We start from the raw sequence: 20254 nt of genomic DNA, 5'->3' as shown, positions 1-20254 counted from the left end.
GACAGAGGGCAAAGCACTGAAAAAGAAGGACGTCTCAGGACTTTGGAAGCACCTCCTGTCTAAGGACTGGAATGAGCTTTTGTTTAGTTTTCAGTCTAGAACTTAACATAATATACTCCCACCTCAGGCAGGATCCCAATTATAAGGTGACAGCACTGCCTGCTTGTGTGCCACAAGATGATTCCCCTCTGAACTTGCTCAACCCAAATGAAATTCCTCCCCTATTCAGCTCCATCAGCATGATACCAAAGCCGCTTCAACAGAGGTCTGTTGCCTGATTTTGCTGGAGATGTGTGACATGTTTAATTACACTGCCACTCGATGGTATCTCGCTGTTTATTGTTCCGAAACATTTAAGATGTCCGTATAGGGTCCAACTGCTTTTCAGGTCTCACCTAGACAACACATGCGCTGTCTCTTCGAGACATGTTATTTACACTCTGTGGGCTTACCCATTGCTTTTAACCCCTTCCCTGCGGGGGTAATTCCCCTACATTGCGGGGGGGGGGGAGGCGGGCCGCGGCGCCTCTGTGTTCGTGACGAGCTCAGCTCGTCATGACTCACAGTGGAACTGTGCTTATGACGAGCTGAGCTCGTCACGACCCCGCGCTGCACTGGTGGGGAATTAATCGCTCGTGGGCGGGCCGCAGCCGGTATGACGAGCTCAGGTCTTCATGAGCACAGCTCCACTGTGACTCATGACGAGCTGAGCTCGTCATGAGCAGGGAAGGGGTTAATTTGTTATTCAGTGTCATTTGTAAATGCTTGCTTGTATGTGGCCATTCTCTCGTAAATGTTACTCCTTTTCGCATGTTCCTTTCCACAGAGCATGGCCCAAGTTCTTGTAGCCTTACACTTATTTGCTTGTAGGTTTTGTTTTGGGCACTATTTCTTTTCTTTGCTTTCTGCTACTGTTTCTGGAAGTTAGCCTTTGTTAGTGTGTAGTCTGTAAAGCTTTAAAACCTTGTTATTTATTTGCTTTTGTTATGTAACTTCAAGGCTTGTTTTCCCTCTCCCCACCCGCCCTCCATCCTTAATATTCCTTTCTTCATACATCTGTGCAACCGGGCACCTGAGGTCAAATGAGCCATGTTTGTTTTCTGTGTACCATTTAGAGTGACAGTAATAACCACCCTCTAAGAGCAGTCCTTTCTATCACAGAACTTGCATCCCATGCTGCAAAAATGCTTCCTTGGAACCTACTGAACAGAAAGAAAACTGCGCAGCAGGTGAATAATGAAGCGCTTCTCATAGCATCGATTTCTCTGACTGCTCTTTGAGGCACTAATAGATGTAAAGGAGCTTTAGCTCTCGTTATTGCTTGGCACTCACATATGCACTGCTAAAACAATTTGGCTTTTGTAAATTCAGGTCATTGCTTTCAGCGGGAGGTGTGTTCAATTTCCCATATTATTGTTTTAAGCATAACTTGCTCCTGTTGATGATTCTTAAGTCCTATCACTAATATTTTGTGTGTGACTATCACTATGTTATAGTGCTGTTGAATTGCATCAATGCTCTTGAGTTTCTGTCCGTGCGTTGAAAAGCATTTGAATGTGTCCATAAATGTTTCCTGAGGCAACCCTGTATTCCTGAATCGGACTGCACGACCCATTGTGCAGTATTAGTGTAGTGCTTCAAATCCCTATTAGGGCCCCAAAGCACGTTTCTCAACATCAGATAGGATCCATTAATCATGCTTTGTTGGTAGAGATTAAGTTATGTAGTGAGGCCTGTGCAGGATGCAATGCGGTGTCGTGCACAAGATGGGTAAGGGTGTTGCAATTAGTGGCAAACTTGGTAATATGTTTGGGCATGAATGTGGGGTGCAGAGAGGTGCTGACCATATGAGCCCTGCGTTCAGATTGTACCTTCGCTTTCTAATGTCATGCCTGAACCATGGGTCGTCGCGTGATGTTGCAAAACTGCTTCCTTTTAAATTATAGTTAATATACGTATCTTCAATCTGCACAAATGTCATGAGTGAACCCAACAATACACCTGCCATGAATTTTCTATTGCAGGTGATTCGCAGCAACGACTACTGATGGCAAGTACTATTACTGCCCTTTCACAATTACGTGATATTAATCTACCAGTTGTCAATTTGACTTTTTTTACCAGAGAGACATTGTTCTTATACCCTGATGAAAGCCCAGGACCTTGTTAGGCCTTAGAGTTGGGCTGAAACATGTTGGTCTAAAAATAAGGGTCATAGGACCATAATAGTCCACATTTCCCGAGAGTTATTATTTTAGTCTCCCCATCAGCTCCACTAATAAAGGGATACCTAGGAGAAGGTGAGGGATTTTAATCTCTAGTTAAGCCCCTTGGTCACCCATCTATTTAGTGCTCCACGGAATATGGTTGAGCCCTCCCTGACATCTAGGAGTCAGTGTGAACCCGATAATGAAACATGACACCACTAGGGTGTGTGAGGGTTATATATAAAAATGATTTTTCCTTCCCCGCACAAGTCATGCGGAGCTAGCATACCCATGAGGGGTGACCAATCACCCCCCCCCCCCTTCACTGTGTCCAGTACATTATAGGCAATAACCCCCTTGAACTCTGGTGGGGTACTTTTTTGTTATATTTTACATTGGTAAACCCCACAGACATATTTACTTTCTTGGACAATGGAACTTGGGGCAAGGTCTGTTTAGTCAGTGAAGAGCTGGTGGCCTATGTGTCTAGTAGAACTTAATGGGGGTGTTCTCTACTGTCCCCATCACATATGAGCAACACAGTTCTGTTCACCAACCCTCTCAGGCCTCTCTAGTCCTCCTCTTTTCCTTAGTATTCGTTGCAGCATTGTATTTCATGCATTGTCCTAGGCAATATCAATAAAGTAAACAAATTGCACAATATCTATGACAATAAGAAGACCAAGGAAGACGGAAAAAATATTTTCAAATTTGTTACTATTTTAATAATTTCTTCTCATATTATTTACACAAATTATATTTATACAAAACATCTAAAAAATGAAACAATATTTAACACATTACATTTAATCAATATGTATAAATAAAAAGTTAAAAAGTGGCAATATCTTTATTAACTCGACGCGCGTTTCGGCGTATACAACGCCTTCTTCAGGAAAGCCACACAATTATAAATCCCGTTTCAAGGTGATGAGTTCCTAGTGATTAAAACTTGCAACTCCATAGTTGGTGGATGTCTTTAATTCTAATAAATGGCTGATTAAAATGCAATGCACCGGATGTGCAACGATGTCTTATTAATACTCTTTTCCGACTGCGTCACCGGCAGCCATCCTTAGCCTGGTCCTACTTGAAGCCTCCTTTTATCAGATAAGTCCTTTACCCTGTATGCTTATTGAGCTACATATTTGGAACACTATCACATATCCAGTGCTTGTTCCAGTTTCTTCGTTGAATTTCTTCTATTGCAAGAGGCGTTCCAGAATATAATTTCACTGATTTTAACATTAAGTAGGACCACACCGCTTTTCCAATATACATATACGAAGCTTGTTTGACAACCAGACATCAGACCTTTTCGTGAAACTGTTGATTTTAAAATTAATAAGACATTGTTGCACATCCGGTGCATTGCATTTTAATCAGCCATTTATTAGAATTAAAGACATCCACCAACTATGGAGTTGCAAGTTTTAATCACTAGGAACTCATCACCTTGAAACGGGATCTATAATTGTGTGGCTTTCCTGAAGAAGGCGTTGTATACACTGAAACGCGCGTCGAGTTAATAAAGATATTGCCACTTTTTAACTTTTTATTTATACATATTGATTAAATGTAATGTGTTAAATATTGTTTCATTTTTAGATGTTTTGTATAAATATAATTTGTTTAAATAATATGAGAAGAAATTATTAAAATAGTAACAAATTTGAACATATTTTTTCGTCTTCCTTGGTCTTCTTATTGTCATAGATATTGTGTAATTTGTTTACTTTATTGATATTGCCTAGGAGTTTTTGTCATTACTATTCAAGTCCCTGTCCTAGGAATTGAACTATCCATTGTTCAGGGGGGTCCTTGTTTTTTCTCATTTATTTTTATTTCATGCATTGTCAACGCTGTCATTTGGGCTTGTAGTTATCGCACAGTGTTGAGTCAATATTATTCTGATGAGTTATTTTCCCCTTGTTGCATATGACTAGAATAGTGTGGTTGGGATCTGCTTCTGTCCGTACTGTTACCTCTCCCTCTCTTTGTGTGGTGGTGTGGACTTTCTCAAACCCAATGGTCATGGCAGCCATTGTTATGGCATGTACCTGGAGGAAACATGTTTCTTGGTCGGGGAGGGGCTGAACTGGTCCACATCGGAGCTCTCCCCCCTCTTCTCTTGTTTTGATATTGCTGTGTCTGTTGTAATTCCCTTTGTTTCTTGCCCTTCACCTTATCCTCCTCCTGATTTAAAGTCTCATAATGCCGAGGCAGGGTCAGCACCTCTGCAGAAGTCTTATGTCCCCATGTAGGTTTAGAAGTCTGTATGGCCACTCTATATTGGTTCCTCAAGTCCTTCACAAATAGCTACTCACGGTGAACTGTGCACTTTCATTGTCCATCGGTATCCCTCTATATGTCGTAAAACCCTTTTGAATCCTAGAAAAATAGGCTGACACCTTCTCTTCAGCCTCCTGTTTGCATGCTAAAAAGATTCTTTACTAAGTGACCGGCCAATTTCCGAATATCCTCATAGGGTTTGGTCCCGGCCATCCTGTCTTATCTCTCTGTGCCAAGGGGTTCCAATCTAGCTCAAATTCTGCGCTGTCTTCTTCCTCAACTCTGACCATAAATCGTCAGGTACAATGATACATCTGTTCTATATCATCCAATGTCATGGGAGTGACCCTCAAATGGGCTTTCTGTTTGGGAATACCATTCATCCAGGTTTTCTCCTATGTTGGGGTGCTGTGTGACAAAAGTGAGGGAGTTAAGTGCGCGACAATTGAACATGAACCTACCTAGTTGCATTTACCACCTCCAAGCCTGGTACTTTTCTCAATGGCAGCACTTTACCAAGCATAACACACAAGGGGGTTACTGTTTGTTCTACATTATTTTGGGATGACAATAGTTTCTTATCCTTTTGTTGTTGCAGTGCCTGGCGATCAAATTCATCTATTTGATCCTGTATCTTGTCTACCAATTTGGTAAACGTCGATGTATAGGCCGTCTGGTCAGAAAGGGGTAAATGAGTATCTTTTAAACGTTCCTCATTGTCCTTAGCATCTTGGAGTGGGGATAACTGAGGATAGCCCTGACTAGGGGGTAAGGTATAAACCAATCCATACACATATATTATATTTGATCAAAGACCATTCACAGTAGGTGATGCTTCATCCTAAAGTTAACATTGGCGGAGAAAATATTACCATAGGCCTTTAAACCCTCTTTCATTATGGCATGATTAGGCTGACTGGTTTTAGGTTTAAACCTGTAATAACTGATAAAATCTCACCGGAAGGGAAATAGCCCCCACCAGTGTAAACATATAAACACTGAAAAGAAAACAGAACAACCGCAAACTAAATGCCATTCAAAGAAAGGAAAAGGAGAGTGAAAGAGTAGCTTTTATTTCTTCCTGAAGGGACCAATACAATGTAACTTTGTTATATAAGGTAGCAGTAAGAAAGACTGGGCTAACATTATTCTGCATGAGTTTTGTTGTTTAGGGATATCACTAAAATATTGTTTTTTCTTCCTTTTTTCAGTTTTGTGGTCTTTGGTCTAAAGATACAGGAGTTAGAAGCATGTTTTAGGTGTTTTTTATTTATTTTATAAACTAGAGAGAATCGGGAAATATCAAAATCATATTTGATTTTTTTGCTACGTTTAAGTCTTTCACTGATAGGAAAAATGTCGGTTTCATAAGAATCGTTATCAATATGTATCATCACATTTACCCACAGTGAATGGGTAAAATCCCTTGATACATCAGCCCCCTTTTCTAGTGAGTCAGTATTGATAGTAGGTGAATTGCCAAACACCCCAGGCTTTAAACATTTAATGCAAGGTATAGTGAGGGGTATATGAGAAAAGAGTGCAGTCGCAAAGCATCTGGGATACTGGTAAAAACATGACACCAGACTTTTGGAAAACATGGAACGCAGTGTCACTTGGAATGCTGCTGCAAAAAGTCCTTACCAAGTTCAACAAAGATTGGAGTGAATTTGTTTGTATTTGCAGGGATTTAGCTACTTATATGAAAAAGTTGTGTGATGACCAGTCAACATTGTTACTTGAGCTGAAGTGCTTCCCTGTAAGAGATCCTTGCCACTTGTTAGATTGTATGTTGAAAGCATCTTTACAATCTTCGGAGTTAATGAAGAATGCTATTGACATTGTAGTCCATTCTGGTGCACTGTTTTGTTATGCACGGAAACTAAAAGGCAAATATTTCTCATTTTGTGCTTTGTGTGGCATCAAAGAAAGAGCCATCCCAACTGTGTCACGTAGCTGGTGGTTCGAAGTCCTAGAGGCCTTGAATGCTATATTATCCATGTGGCAACTGTTTACAGAATATTTGCTCAGTGATACCAAAATACCAAAGGCAAGAAAGGTTAGGATCTTTGGTCACATATTGATAGTGATTTGAAAAAAAAATAAACTCTACTGCATTTTGTGATTTTTACAGGAAAGCATGACTGCTGTAGTGCACATAACAAAAAAACTAGATTCTAAAAACATCCTTGTCTACCAAGTGTTCAGCATAATTGGTGTAGATCTGAAACATCTCTTTGAGATTAGGCTGGGCAACGCTTTTAGTGACTTTGGCACTGCAACATATTCCATGTAAGAAGGCTTGCCACATGGTAAGCAAAAACATGTTGAGGAGCAATTCGGGAGCTTTTATTTTACAATGTATGAGAAATAGCCCTTCACCAATCATGGCATTTGAAGTCAATGAAGCCTCACTGTAGTACTCTGCACAAGTTATAGATCCCTTCCGTAAAGGGAAATTTTCTCCAAAGTTTCAAAAGTACTGCCTCATTTTTGACCGCTTTAATAACTCTTGAGGGCATATGCGCCCAGTTCAACGCATGTGTTGCAGAACCTGTCGCAGAGAATCCCAATCTTCAGGTGCACCAGTTTTGGCATGGAAAGCTATGTCAGTAGCCAGAGTTAGCAAATTGTATACTGGCTATTTTGGCGTTGCCTGTCTCAAGTGTCAATGTTGAGAGGGCTTTTTCACAGATAAAAAGATTACATGGGAAGGAAAGAGCGAGTGCGCATGACCAAAGACTCACTGAAGAAGTATTGTATGGTGTACTACGATAAGTTTGATTTGTAAAAATGTATTTGGACCTCATTTACACTGTACCTACACTGTCTATATACCATGCACTATCAGTGCAGAAAGCAAGCCATAATAAAAGCAAAAAGTTCCATAAACACTGGAAAAACACTTTCTTTTGTTTTTAAAATGTGTAACCACTGATAACCACTGTTTTTTTAAGGTATTGAAAACACTGGGGAAAAAAATCCACCAGAATTTACCAAAAAAAGAAACTGAAAACAGGAAAGCCTAGGCATGATACATGTGTTCTACCCTTTCCTGTTCTTCTTTCGTCATCTGAGTATCTGATCTAAGTCTTCTTGTTTCATTCTCATCCCCTTCTACCTTCAATAATTGTTGTTCAGTCTGTGCAACTTCTAGGGTCGGACAGTATAAGAAGAATGTTGTTTGTGCTGCTGCATTGATCTTGCAGGGGTATAAGGATGAGTTCGGGACTATTAGTATATGTTCTATCAGGAGGTCCCAGTCCCTGCTGGGAGCTGAGGGGACATCTGATGTATGACCTATGGGTTTATCGTCAAGAGCTTTATGAGCTGACGGTTCTACTTCTCGTTCTATCTCTACCACTCTTTCTTTGTTCTTTTTCTTTTTGTTGGCTCTGGCTTTTCCCCTTTCAGTTCCCTCCCAGGGTACCCTGTAGTTTCAGTCCCGTGCATAGTCATCTCAGCAATGTAAAGTCTCCTACTGCAATAATCAAATCCTTCCCTGTCTTTCCCTATCCATTAAACATTGTCACAAATAATCCAACTTAGCTTGTCAATGGATCCTATTTTATTGCATAATATTAGCCTCTGGGTCTTGACATAAAATCCAACTTAGCCAAAGGATACTATTTCTGGTCATTGTAAATCTGGATTGTCTTTAGTATAATCATGGCACTGTTTTAGAAATGGGCCTGCCTAGAGACCCTTTTTCTTCATTACATACCATGCCGGACTACCAAGTGCAGGTGTGGACTGTGCAACTTCTTAATACTATTTGCGACAGCAAGTTGCTGTACAGGCAGTATTTTTACTAACACAACAAACCATGGTTAGGAGGAACAAAATCAATACTGATATAACAAGACAGGGGGCTCAAACCACCTGTAACTCTAAATGAGGTCTCAATCCGGTCAGGGGACTCCAACCACCCGCAAACAACCATTCAAGGGGCACTTAAACCACCCACTTTTTTAAACTCCTCGCCTCCTCACCTGTTAGGTGACAATTGTATTTTACTATGTCAAGGCAACAAAGGCTTGGTTCATTCGGATTCAGCCAAGTGGGTCACATGTCATAGGGTGTCCCAGGAGATCCCATGTACTGCGACTGCAGGCAACCGGGCTCCCCTCAGCAGTCATACCCTTCGGAGTCTTCTGGATCTCTCGGTCCTTCAACTGTGGCACTTACTCCAACTGGGTTCAGACTTACGATCTTGGTTTCAGCACCATTTGTTAAAGTAAACTTCTCATTCTAAACAAATCACAGACAAACACAGTGGTAAGCAGTCAGCAAGCAAAGTTTATTTGCTTTAGCTTGAACGAGAACAGCCAGCGACCAACTACACTGTTCTGCTGGGGGTTGAGGTCAGCAGCCGTTTTATACAGTTGAGGAGAACATTGCACTTAAGACCACAATAAATCATTATAGTCGGGCGATAATCAGGAGGCTAATTCAGGGTGTGCACCGAAATTGCCTACAAGCACATTCCAAGAAAACCCACTAAGCTAAAAACATCCTGCACCTGGTGTTTGCACGCCATCAACAGCACGTACACAGTCACAGTCTCTCCACAGACGATGAGAAAAAGAGCAATATATTAACATGAACTGCAAAATGGCGTACAACTTATAAAATGGATAAACATTTGTTCATGAAATATTTCTGCTTTCACTCCCATCCCTTTCGTAATGCACTTGTGTGCTCCCGAAACACGCTTTTTTCGCCCATGTGCTTCTCCTCTTCTGAATCCATGCTGCATTCTCATCTGTTTGCTTCTCTCCCCCACTCCATTTTGTTCTCCCTCTTGCTCTTTTGCTCACCCTGGGCCCCTCTGTGTTGCTTCCCCCCACCCACTTCCTCCATGTTGCTTCCGGCCTCTGTGTTGCTTCAGTTCCCACCCACCCTGTGGTGTTTCCGGCCTCTCCCACCCGTTTCCTCCCCCACCTGCTTTGCACCCATGCTGCTATGCTACTTCTGTGCCAGGTGCCTGTTATGATTCCCACCGCCTGCTTTCTAAAAAAAAAATTATGAATGATTATGAGCATTTCTTTTTATTTACCAATCAGAGTTGGAGTATCAAATAAAAAGAAAAAACCCAGCTGCATAATTTTGTAGGCACACTTATTTTCTTATTTAGCCATGCTGCACATAAATGTGTATGCTGTGCAGCATGGATAACAACTATTGGCAAACCAGTAGGTCCTAAAGGCATGACCTATTGGCTTTGCCAATGCATGTTAACTAAATGCCATCCATATCCTGCTATGTTCACTCTTCTGTGTTTCTTTCTTTCTGCATGCATGCAATATACTTCTGTGTAAAATGTTCCACCGTCACTTGCAGATGAATACCATTGCATATCTCTATGTACCATGCAGTGGTAGATTTCTAGAAAGCTTCTAAAATGATAAGCGACACAATATAAATGTATTCTGAATGTATGTAATGCTATGTATTGGTGCTAACCAAAACATAATAAGGAAATGTAAAAAAAAAAAGATTGTCTGTCAATAAGGCATGTTTTGTATCGCTATAAGCAGTAAAACTTGTATGTATACGATTCAATAAGGCAGTTGTCTATACTCACTGTTCGGTTCATTTCTGCAGCATCTGCACCTTGTCCACAGCAATAAACAACTCATTACCAATTGAACAGACATATGGGATGATGTTAACAAGAGTCCATCCCAGGAGATCTCTGCATCCTCCCTCTAACCTATGTCTGTTCAGGACCATCAACTTTAAACAGAATCTCTCAGAATGAACAGTCCAACGCAGCAACCAGCTGAGTAGGCTGTGATCATGAGAAATAGCCTAACAGAGCTGCTCCAAGCTGCCCACTTACTAAAAACAACTAACTCCACTTCTCTCTCTCTCTCTCACACTTCACCATCCATTATACTGTTAAGCCCTGCGTTTCCTAACATGATAACCGTACCTCAGTGGTCATCACACACAACGGGAAAACACTACACAAGGGACTTACTTGACGGAATCCTTTATTTTCCTTCCTCTCACCTTCTTGTCCCTACTCTAACTGCCCGCTCTTCCCGTCACTCCTCCTCTTCCCCTCACCACAGCTCCGCCCCACCAACTACTAGCATGCTCACAACATTACACCACACAAGATCAAAACCACAACAACACATTTACAACCACACACCCTACAGGGTGTAGTGAGCTACCCATGTAGGCTAGCACTTAAGCCTCCCACATAGGGGCTAAGCGCTTTATAAATATTACAATACAATACCAATATGAACAATAGAACTTCTAAATCTTGTAACTCACTGTTTTATGTAACATGTCCTGTTGATTTATATACCTGAATGATGTACTGTTGCTGTGTGTGATGTAAAGCGCTCTGACAACCTACATTGGGATGAGTTGAGCTGTAAAAGAAAGTAAATGTGTATGCATAAGTCTAAAATCAAGATTGGTGAATGGTTACTTTCAAAATAAAATATACACAACAAAATGTGCTGCTTGAAAAAATAATGTTTTGAGCAGTTGTAAATACCATTTCACAGTTCTCATTTAGTAAAACCTGTTTTCCATCATACCAATATTTTCAAAATAGTTTACAAATGGAGAGTCAGTTTAAAACCTTTTCTGGCAACATGAAAATATATTGGGGGGCCTAAATCGCAAAAGTGCACTCGCAGTATGTGTCCTTACACTGGTGCATGTTTACGACTTTAAGGAATTCACACGTGTACAGATTTAGGCCTGGAAACTGTACTCGTAGCAAACGTTTGTGAAGTCTATTTTGTAAACATGTATATTTCTTCACGTAGTAGTCTGCTGAGCAATTTTAAATAAAATGTTATTACAACTCCCTTTCTTCCACGCTGGACGAAGCTTTACTCCTTCCCTTGTCAGATGTAAATTTCCAATTTTTTCCCGTGTGAAAAGAGAGCGGTTAGGAGTTGGTAAAACATGTTAGGTTGTATGTGCGTACAGACCCACAGGGAATTCCTATCCTATATAACCACTGTAGCAATATCAGAGCCTTGTGTCATTAACTTGAGATTAATGCTGGTAAACAATAAAGAGCTAAGTAAACAAAAGAAGGCAGCAGGGAAACTAATTCCACAATGGAGTGAATGGAGAGGGTTGGGACTAGATTTGAGAAGACTGGGGAGGGGTCAGGTTAGGGGCAGTTGGCTGACCAATAGAACAGGCAGAGCATGTATGGATTAAGGCAAGTAGAGTTTGTTGGATGGAGGAAGTTGCCTTCTAACTTGTTTTGTCGTGCGCCTCCCCATTGCCGAAAAGTGTTGTTCAATGTTAGCATTCTCTTTCACGTTTGTTGTTTTCCCCTGCTCTTTTACCAGTACCTTTCCCTTTTGCTCTTTTCTGCCAGATCTGTTGACGTTCTGCACATGTGTACTGCTTATGATCCAGAGTCTGGTGAGTTTTCCTGAAACTATCCGTGGTCATCAACCACCCTGTTCTTGGAGTTTCACGAAAGTGTGTATTGTTACACAATAATTACAAATAAGCTGGAAAATTTGGGGTGAAATCTTAATTTATGTTTTTATATGCTATATTTAAGAGACACACCTTTGAGAAGCCATAGTAAAGCCCTGAGGGGACGAGCTAAGATGTGCACCCGATAGCAGACCAGAAAGGTGGAACCAACTCCAGTGTTTATTTCCCTCTCCTCCATCACCCCATTTTCGCCTCTGGTGAGCACAAACGCAGCAGTTACCAATCTCCATGAGCACTTTCCATTCATTCGGGGGAATGGTGTATTAGCATTGATAATTGGTGCCATAGTTTCATTTAAAAGTAGACTTGTGAGAGAGTGTGTGACCCCACAATTATCGTGGCATGGATTCCGACATTAACCATATACAGTTAATGGTCTAGACAATTACCAAGCTCTTATTTTTTGCTAATTATGATAACAGATTTAGGAAACATCAAGCATACTTTTCTGGTTGGTGCAGTACTGGTCCCACAAATTATAACCATGGTGGCAGGAGAACTGAGTACAACTCCTACAAATAAAATTCCTACAAATACAATAATAATTGCTAACCTGATTTCTGGACTAGGGTTGGTGTCTTAAGAAAAGATTTCTAGGGACCTGCAGCAATTGCAGGTGTTTATAGCTCAAAGCCATTTTAAATCGCCCACACTAATTTCAAACTGATGAGAAGAAGATACCTTTATTATCCTATCTCACCAGGAATGCTGTCCTGTGGGCGACTGCTTCAGTTAACAATGAAAATCCAATTGGGCTGAACTGGGTACATCTTTTAAAGTGCATCTCTAGTGTGTTTAATAAAAGACAGCCATTACATTTGGCTGCTATGAGATTGTTATCTCTAATACAAAAGAGGAATGACCTGGTACAATACATTATCTAGTTCCAAGAGCCAGGATTTGAAGCTGGGTAGACTAATGAATGAGTGGCAGCTGCCTTTTATAATGGCTTGAAGAAGGAAATTAAAGATGCAGCATCAATAGTCATCAACAAACCAACATCTTGTTTACTTCTAATTGATCTCATATTACAAGAAGAAGCTCAACAGTGGACCAGAAAGATTAAGAGACATTAGCTTAATAGACGCTCCATACCTAGATCTACAGTAGAATCAAGTAAAACAGAAACTGATATTGAAGAATCAATGCAGATATGTTCTGTGGGGAAATATTGGCATTCATCAAGTATTTTTTGTGTACATTTTATTCTGAAAGCAATCGCCACTCTTTCATGCTTCTGCTTGTATTTCCATATAATCAAGAAGAATCTGGAAGCATTATGAGCAGCTTTAAACTAGTGAATTATGGGTGCACGTTTTTATACTGGGATCCCCGTTAGCAATGCAAGCTGATCTCCGAGCATGGCAATAGAGCACTTAGTAGTAGATTCTTTTTGTATTAATAAATGATAAATGCAAGGTTCAACAACTTATGCATATGGATTCACATCTTAATATATAAATTATACATGATATCCATTACACTACTTTACTAATACATGTGGATCCCCAAAAATTGCAAAACAAATCTCTATACAGTTCTTTGTTGTAAATCAATTTTTACAATCCATACATTTCATTAGGATTTATATACATCATACACATAAAACATTGAAAATCTATCCAAGCAAACCAAACACTCAACTATGATTTAAAAAAAATTGGAAGCAAGAGTTATCCACAGCTTGTGCGGTATATCTTTTCTCATAATATCCACATCCCATAGTTTATTTTATACCTCCAAACTCTTCTGTTATAGCCTTCTGTATTTTGATATATGTCAACTAGGATTACAAAGTTTCAGCTTAATCACATCAGGATGGAAGACATTATGGCTATTTAAATGTTACACCATCTTGTGTATCTTCCACCTCAATATTTTTCCCTCATTTCTCTAAAGCCATTGTAAATCCTTAAGCCTATATTGCTTATTGCATCCCATGTTACTTTTTGTTATAATGTTCCTAGGCTCTCTGTATTGATTCAAAATGAGCACTATTCAGGGTTTACGGGTACTTATTACATCCCTTAGGATACACATCTTGGCATAGTGACATACAGTCCTCTTTCACAGATCCGTATTTTGGTACTGTAAACTGGCTGGGTTGGGCCTACTTGTCCAGTGGACAAATAAACATGAAATCTGAAAGGGACACGTTAGTGATAGATTCCTTACCGTAGAATATCCCCAGGCGTCAGACTGAATCCGGAAAGTTTTTCGTCAGCAGTACCCCTGTGCATCAGTAGGTGTCGTCGTATGGCTCCGCGTAAGTCGCTGGCGGCGTAGCCGCTGAGATGACATCGTCAGAGATACTTAGACGCGCCCACATGCGCTGATGTCAGTTCTTTCTTTTCCGCGCAGCAGCGCAGATCCGAGAGAGAGCGGTACCCCTAGTTAAAAGTTTTAACTTGGTTTTTGACAACTTGATTTGTCTTATACTTGACTCCTGGTGCAATAGGGATGCCCAGGTTTAAGTCCTGTAGGGCCTGCCGTCGAAACATGTCGGTATCGGACCCTCACGACGTGTGTTTCTTCTGCTTGGGGCACGCCCATGACCCCGAGGCGTGCCCCGATTGTCGGGCCATGGCGCCAAAAGCTTTGCGGGAGCATTCCCGAAAGTTTTTGGAGATCCGTGCCGATCGAGGTCCCGATCCCGTGGGAGGTCAAGGGACCGGTCGCGGAGCCATCAGCATCGCTCGTCGGAATCTGGGACAGGTAAGTCTAGGCGCCATAAAAAGTCGAAGAAGTGACGTCTCTTCCTCTGCCCCTCACCGGTTGCGGGACGCGGTAACTCCCCCACGGCTCCGTTGGAGCCTCCGTCGTTGCCTGCGGCCTACCCACCCCTTCCGGGCATGCACGCAACTTCGGACGAGGTGCAGGCCTTTATTTCGACCTTGCGCCATTTGTTTGCCCTGCCGGGTCCCTCCAGAGCGCGTTCGTGCCCCGCGGATCCGTAGGAAGGGTTTGCCTCCGTGCTGCCGCCTCTGGCTTCGGCTACGCCAGCACCATACCCTGCGGTGCCTCCGGCCTTGGCTTGGGCCTCGGCACCGGCCGTGGATCTGGCTGCGGCGCCGCCACTGACGCCGGATGGCGCTGAACTGGTATCTTACCCTCCCATTCCATTTCTTGGAGGGGAGTTTATCCCGTTTCCCAGGGCACCTTATCCTTAACGGCCTCTTCAGCAACCGGTAGACGAAGGGCAATACTGTGAGGTGTCTGAGGACCCTCTTGCAGCTCAATGCAAGGATGAGCCTGAGTGGGAAGGCGATGTGGAGGGTCCAGTGGATCTGGATTTATCTCCAAACCCTGGTACTCTGTCCCCTTCTTCCGTGGCCACGGAGGAGGTTGGGACTTTTTCTGTGGTTTTACGTAGGGCAGCTGAGGGTCTTAACCTCGAGCTCCCTTCTGTACCTATCAGGACCAATCTCTTAACTGAGGTCCTGCAGCCGCAGTCCTCCTCTGCGGAGCCGTTACTGCCCTTCAGCGCTTACTTATATCCTGTTGGGCACCTGGACTAAACCTAACATGGGAGTCCCTGTAGACAAGGGTGTGGCACGTTGACATTGCCGGGCGATCTCAGCTTTCTCACACAACACCTGACTCCTGAGAGTTTGGTTGTCCAGGCTTCTGCCTCGCCGAGTGCGTTCCCTTCTGCTCCTCCGGACAAGGAATCTAGGAAATTGGAGCAATTTGGGAAAAATATTTTCACATCTGCCAGCTCTGGGTTACGGGCGGTGAATACTGCGTGCCTGCTAGGCCGCTATTCCCATTCTGTGTGAGACACTATGGCACAGGTGCTGCCTCAGTGCCCTGTGGCAGCACGGGCGGTTCTCTCCCAAGCCATTACCGAAGGGAGAGATGCTGCAAAATGTACTATTCGTTGGGGGCTTGACACTGCCGATTCTCTCGGAAGGGCACTTTCCACAACTGTGACGCTCCGTCGTTATGCTTGTCTCCGAACTACTGGCTTCTCTGGGGATGTCCAGAACACCCTGTTGGAAATGCTCTTTGATGGTACATGCCTCTTTGGTGATAAGGCGGAAGGCACCCTGGAACGCTTTAAGGACTCTCGGGATATGGCCCAGTCCTTGGATCTCGCCACCACGCGTACTCCCTCGGGGTCCGCTTTACGGTCCTTTCGAGGTCAAGGACGGGGAGCGCAGGCGCGTTCTTTTCATACCTGCAAGGCTGCGCAGCCACAGTCTCAGCGCAGCCGCAGTCATGGGACCTGCCGTGGTGGGTCCCGAGGGCAGCAGACGGGTCAGTCCACCACCTCCCCTGCCACCGCCGCCTCTAAACATTCCTAGTCCGGTGTTTCAGGCCCATCTGATGCCAGTGGGTGGCAGGATTCGCCATCACCTTCCCCACTGGCACTCCATAACCTCGGACAGGTGGGTTCTGCAAATAGTCCGAAGGCGCTACTCCCACTCCTTCAAATCTACCCCTCCAGCCATGCCACCACAGTACCACTGCATGTTGGGGGAACACTTGGCACTTCTCCAGCAGGAAGTTATGGCTCTCTTGGCCAAGGGGGCCATCGAGCGCATTCCGATGCCAGAAGTAGGTTGTGGTTGTTACTCCCACTACTTCTTGGTTCCAAAGCAGGACAAAGGTCTGCGCCCTATCTTAGACCTCCGGAACGTCAATCGCTTCCTCCGGAAGGAGAAGTTCAAGATGCTCACGCTTGCTCAGGTCTTGTCTGCCCTAAACCCGCAAGACTAGCTGGTAGCTTTGGACTTGCAGGATGCTTATTTTCATATCCCCATCCTGCCCGCCCACCGGCGTTACCTACGGTTCACGGTGGGCCACGAGCACTTTCAGTTCACCGTGCTCCCTTTCGGCCTTATGAGCGCCCCTCGGGTGTTCACGAAAGTGATGGCGGTGGTCGCAGCTCATCTGCGCACATCAGGGGTTTCAGTCTTCCCCTATCTCGACGATTGGCTGTTGAAGGCGGGCTCGCCCCTGGCAGTCGTCTCCCACCTCCAGACTACGGCCGACCTCCTGCATTTGCTGGGGTTTTCCATCAACGTGCCGAAGTCGCACCTGATTCCCTCTCGGAAGCTCCTCTTCATCTGAGCAGTTCTGGATACGGCGCAGTTTCGTGTTTATCCTCCCGAACAGCGAGTCCGGGACATTCGGGCTATGATTCCAATCTTTCGGCCCTGGTCCTGGGTATCGGTCCGGAGTATACTGAGGCTGCTGGGCCTCCTGCATCCTTCTGATCGATCATGCCAGATGGCATATGCGGGCTCTGAGGTGGGACCTGAAGTTCCAGTGGACGCATCGGGGGAACATGTCCGACTAAGTCCAGATCTCGAAGGGCACTGCACAGGACTTGCAGTGGTGGCTCACGAACCAGCGTTGGGTCAGCAGCAGATCCCTCTTCCCTTCCCCAACCGGAGCACACAGTAGTGGCGGACGCGTCCCTCCTGGGATGGGGCTGCCACATGGAAGAGGTGGAAATCAGAGGCCTCTGGTCTCGGGCGGAGTTCTAGCTCCATATCAAACTTTTGGAGCTCAGGGCGATCCTACTTGCACTCAAAGCATTCCTTCCCTCTGTCAAGGGGAGAGTAGTGCAGGTGTGGCTTGCTCACTTTGCCACTGGATTCAAGCAAGCCTGGCTGAAGACGGCTGATATGCCAGAAACCGGTCCTAGGAAACTTGTTTCCGGTCCAGGGAAGGCATGGCTTGGCAGTTCGGGCTGGACTGTTCCCATGAGGCACAGGGTCAGACTGATTTGCACATGGCCATGTCTGAACTGGGGTGGCAGAGTGGGCTAAAGAACGGTGATGGATCAAACCCAGATCTGTTGACTGGGTGTGAGTGTTTGATTGGTTCTGATACTCCGTCCATCACCATCCCCTTTTGTACCTAATATGGATCAGGCTTCCTTTTACGCACATCTTTCTGGGACATTGGCACCCCTGTTGAGAGGCTCAGTGCTTTTGGGGGGGTGACTATTACTGACGTTGCTTTGGACCGCTCCCACCCTCCCCTCATGGACTCCCCGGTTCACAGACTGGCTGCAATGCGGGGGAGTGGCAGCAGCAATGGGGGCTGACTGATACCTGGAGGACCTATCACCAGTCTGACAGGGGCTATTCCTACTTCTCATCACTACATGACCTGCATGTTCGGTTGGACTCGATCCTCAGTTCCCCGGACGTTCATGGGGGGAGGGTGCACAGTGAATACTTGGCCAGGACATCGTCTGATCATAATCCATTGCTGGTAATACTGCACTGGTTGCGGGACCGCCCTGCCATCCCCACTTGGCGACTTAGGCCTGATACATTGGAGGACCCGGTGTTCCGTGCTACTATTGAGTCGGTCATTGAAGAATATTTTAGAATTAACGCCAATACGGCGTCCTCTCCGATGGTTGAATGGGACGCCTTTAAGTCAGTAGTCAGGGGGTAATGCCTGAGTGAGGTGGTGGGAGTGCGTAAAGTGTTGCTTCAAGACGTGCTATAGGCAGAGCAGAAGGTACGCGACTCGGAGATGGAGTGCCCAGAACGCCCGGATGGGCAGGAGGGGTTACTCTAAGCTCGGGAGGAACTGGTGGTCCAGCTCGAGAGGCTGCGTTGCTTTGATTATAAAGCCTACATGGATAAGGCGCACGTGGAGCGCGATAAGGCTCCACACGGCGATCTTGGAATTGAGAGGCCAGGGTGAAGAGGTGATTTACACCCAAAAAGGCATTAATGATCATTTCTTACGGTACTACACTGAGTTATATCGGAGCAAACTGGGTTCTGGGCTTCCTGGGGATGTAGAGTTTCTGTCGAGTGGGGGACTGCCTCAACTTGAGGCCGGGGGCGCTGAAGTTCTTGAGCAGGACATTGAGGCGGGTGAGGTACGCAGCGCCATAAAACATATGGTCAGAAACAAAACTCTGGGTACAGATGGGTTTCCAGTGGAGTTTTACGTGGCCTATGCCGATGTACTAGTGCCCTGCTAGGTGGCCCTTTACAACAGGGCGAGGCATGAGGGCGTCCTCCCTGCCACTACACAAGAGGCTCTCATAGTTCTCCTCCTTAAGTCGGGTAAACCATCGTGGGAGTGTTCCTCGTACAGGCCCCTCGCGATGCTTAATTTAGACTATAAAATCTTGAGCCGCAAACTGGCCGCTCGTTTGCTGCCCCATATGCCAACACTGGTCCATAAGGATCAAGCTGAAACACCGCGATGAATATCTGCAGCCTCATGCATATTTTGGGGTCCGACACCTATGATAAAGAAAAGGCCTGTATCTTTGCAGTCGATATTGAAAAGGCCTTTGATAGCCTGGAGTGGCCCTACCTTTTTAATGTTTTGCGGGAGTTTGGTTTAGGCGAACACTTTGTACGGTGGGCGACGTTGTTGTATAGCGCTTCTACTGCCAGGGTGAAGACAGGGGGGCTGGTGTCTGCGGCCTGTACAATAGCTAGGGGGACGAGACAGGGGTGCCCGTTGTCCCCTTGATTGTTCGCTCTGGCGATGGAGCCTTTGGCTGCACATGCCCGGACAGGCCAGTATTACTCTGGACTCTTGGTAGGGGGACAAATGCATTGTATGTGGAGGATCTTCTCATGTTTCTGCCGGACGCTGAGAGCGCTCTTCGTGGAGCGAGGGGTTTGTTGGAGACCTTGGGAGGGTGGCAGGTCTCAGGATAAATTGGACTAAGTCGTGCTTGTTTCCCATTAGACCGGGCAGGATAGTCCAGCAGAGGGCAGAGGACGTCCCATGGGAATGTAGGTGTTTACCATATTTGGGCACTAGGATCTACCATGCTCCTGATGACCTCTTGGAGGGCAATCTGGGGTGAGCGGTGTGCAGCGCACGGGCCTGTTTTGATTTTTCGGGGACTCTTCCGCTATCCGTTGCAGGTAGGGTTGCCTTGGTGAAGATGGTCATACTACCCAGATTTCTCTACTACTTTGGGACGCTTCCCCTTTGGATCCCGGGTAAGTTCTTTGCCCAGCTCAATACTTTGATCACAGGTTTCCTGTGGGGGACTGGGAGACGGAGAGTCACCCTGACTACTCTGCAGAGGCCCATGGCAGAGGGAGGATTTGCATTGCCGGACCTAGAGGCTTACTATTATGCCGCACAGTTCCAATGGTTTACGAAATGGGTGGCGGGCCATGTTAGAAGACCTGAGGATATGGGGGATCGGAGCCGAGCTGGCGCCACTTGACCGGGGTACTGTTGCGAGTGCCGCTGCGGGATGCCTTGCTGCTGCCGGCCTTACGCGTGTTGCGGCGGTGCTGGGCGTGTCT

General features: G+C 44.9%; 1 protein-coding gene across 11 annotated transcripts in view; it reads left to right on the top strand.

The window, feature by feature from the left end:
- The window catches only part of SLC25A19 (solute carrier family 25 member 19), a 277279-nt gene that overhangs the window by 24002 nt on the left and 233023 nt on the right, over window positions 1-20254 (top strand). For 5 of the 11 annotated variants that reach the window (XM_085617023.1, XM_085617030.1, XM_085617020.1 and 2 more), the window contains exon 2: window positions 11866-11912. The exons of 2 other annotated variants lie outside the window; for them this stretch is intronic. Coding sequence is in view for 3 of the 9 variants with exons in the window: in XM_085617030.1 (XP_085473156.1) it covers window positions 11898-11912 (15 nt within the window). In the remaining 6 variants the exon portion in view is untranslated. Of the gene's footprint in view, window positions 1-1161; window positions 1230-11865; window positions 11913-12057; window positions 12191-20254 lie in introns of all 11 variants that reach the window. 4 more of the 11 variants (XM_085617024.1, XM_085617021.1, XM_085617028.1 and 1 more) reach the window with 2 other exon arrangements.

Source organism: Triturus cristatus, chromosome 7 (genome assembly GCF_964204655.1).
Source record: "Triturus cristatus chromosome 7, aTriCri1.1, whole genome shotgun sequence".
In the NCBI taxonomy this organism is placed as follows: domain Eukaryota; kingdom Metazoa; phylum Chordata; class Amphibia; order Caudata; family Salamandridae; genus Triturus; species Triturus cristatus.
The sequence above is the reverse complement of the archived record's forward strand: the minus strand, read 5'-3'. Positions and strand labels throughout refer to the sequence as shown.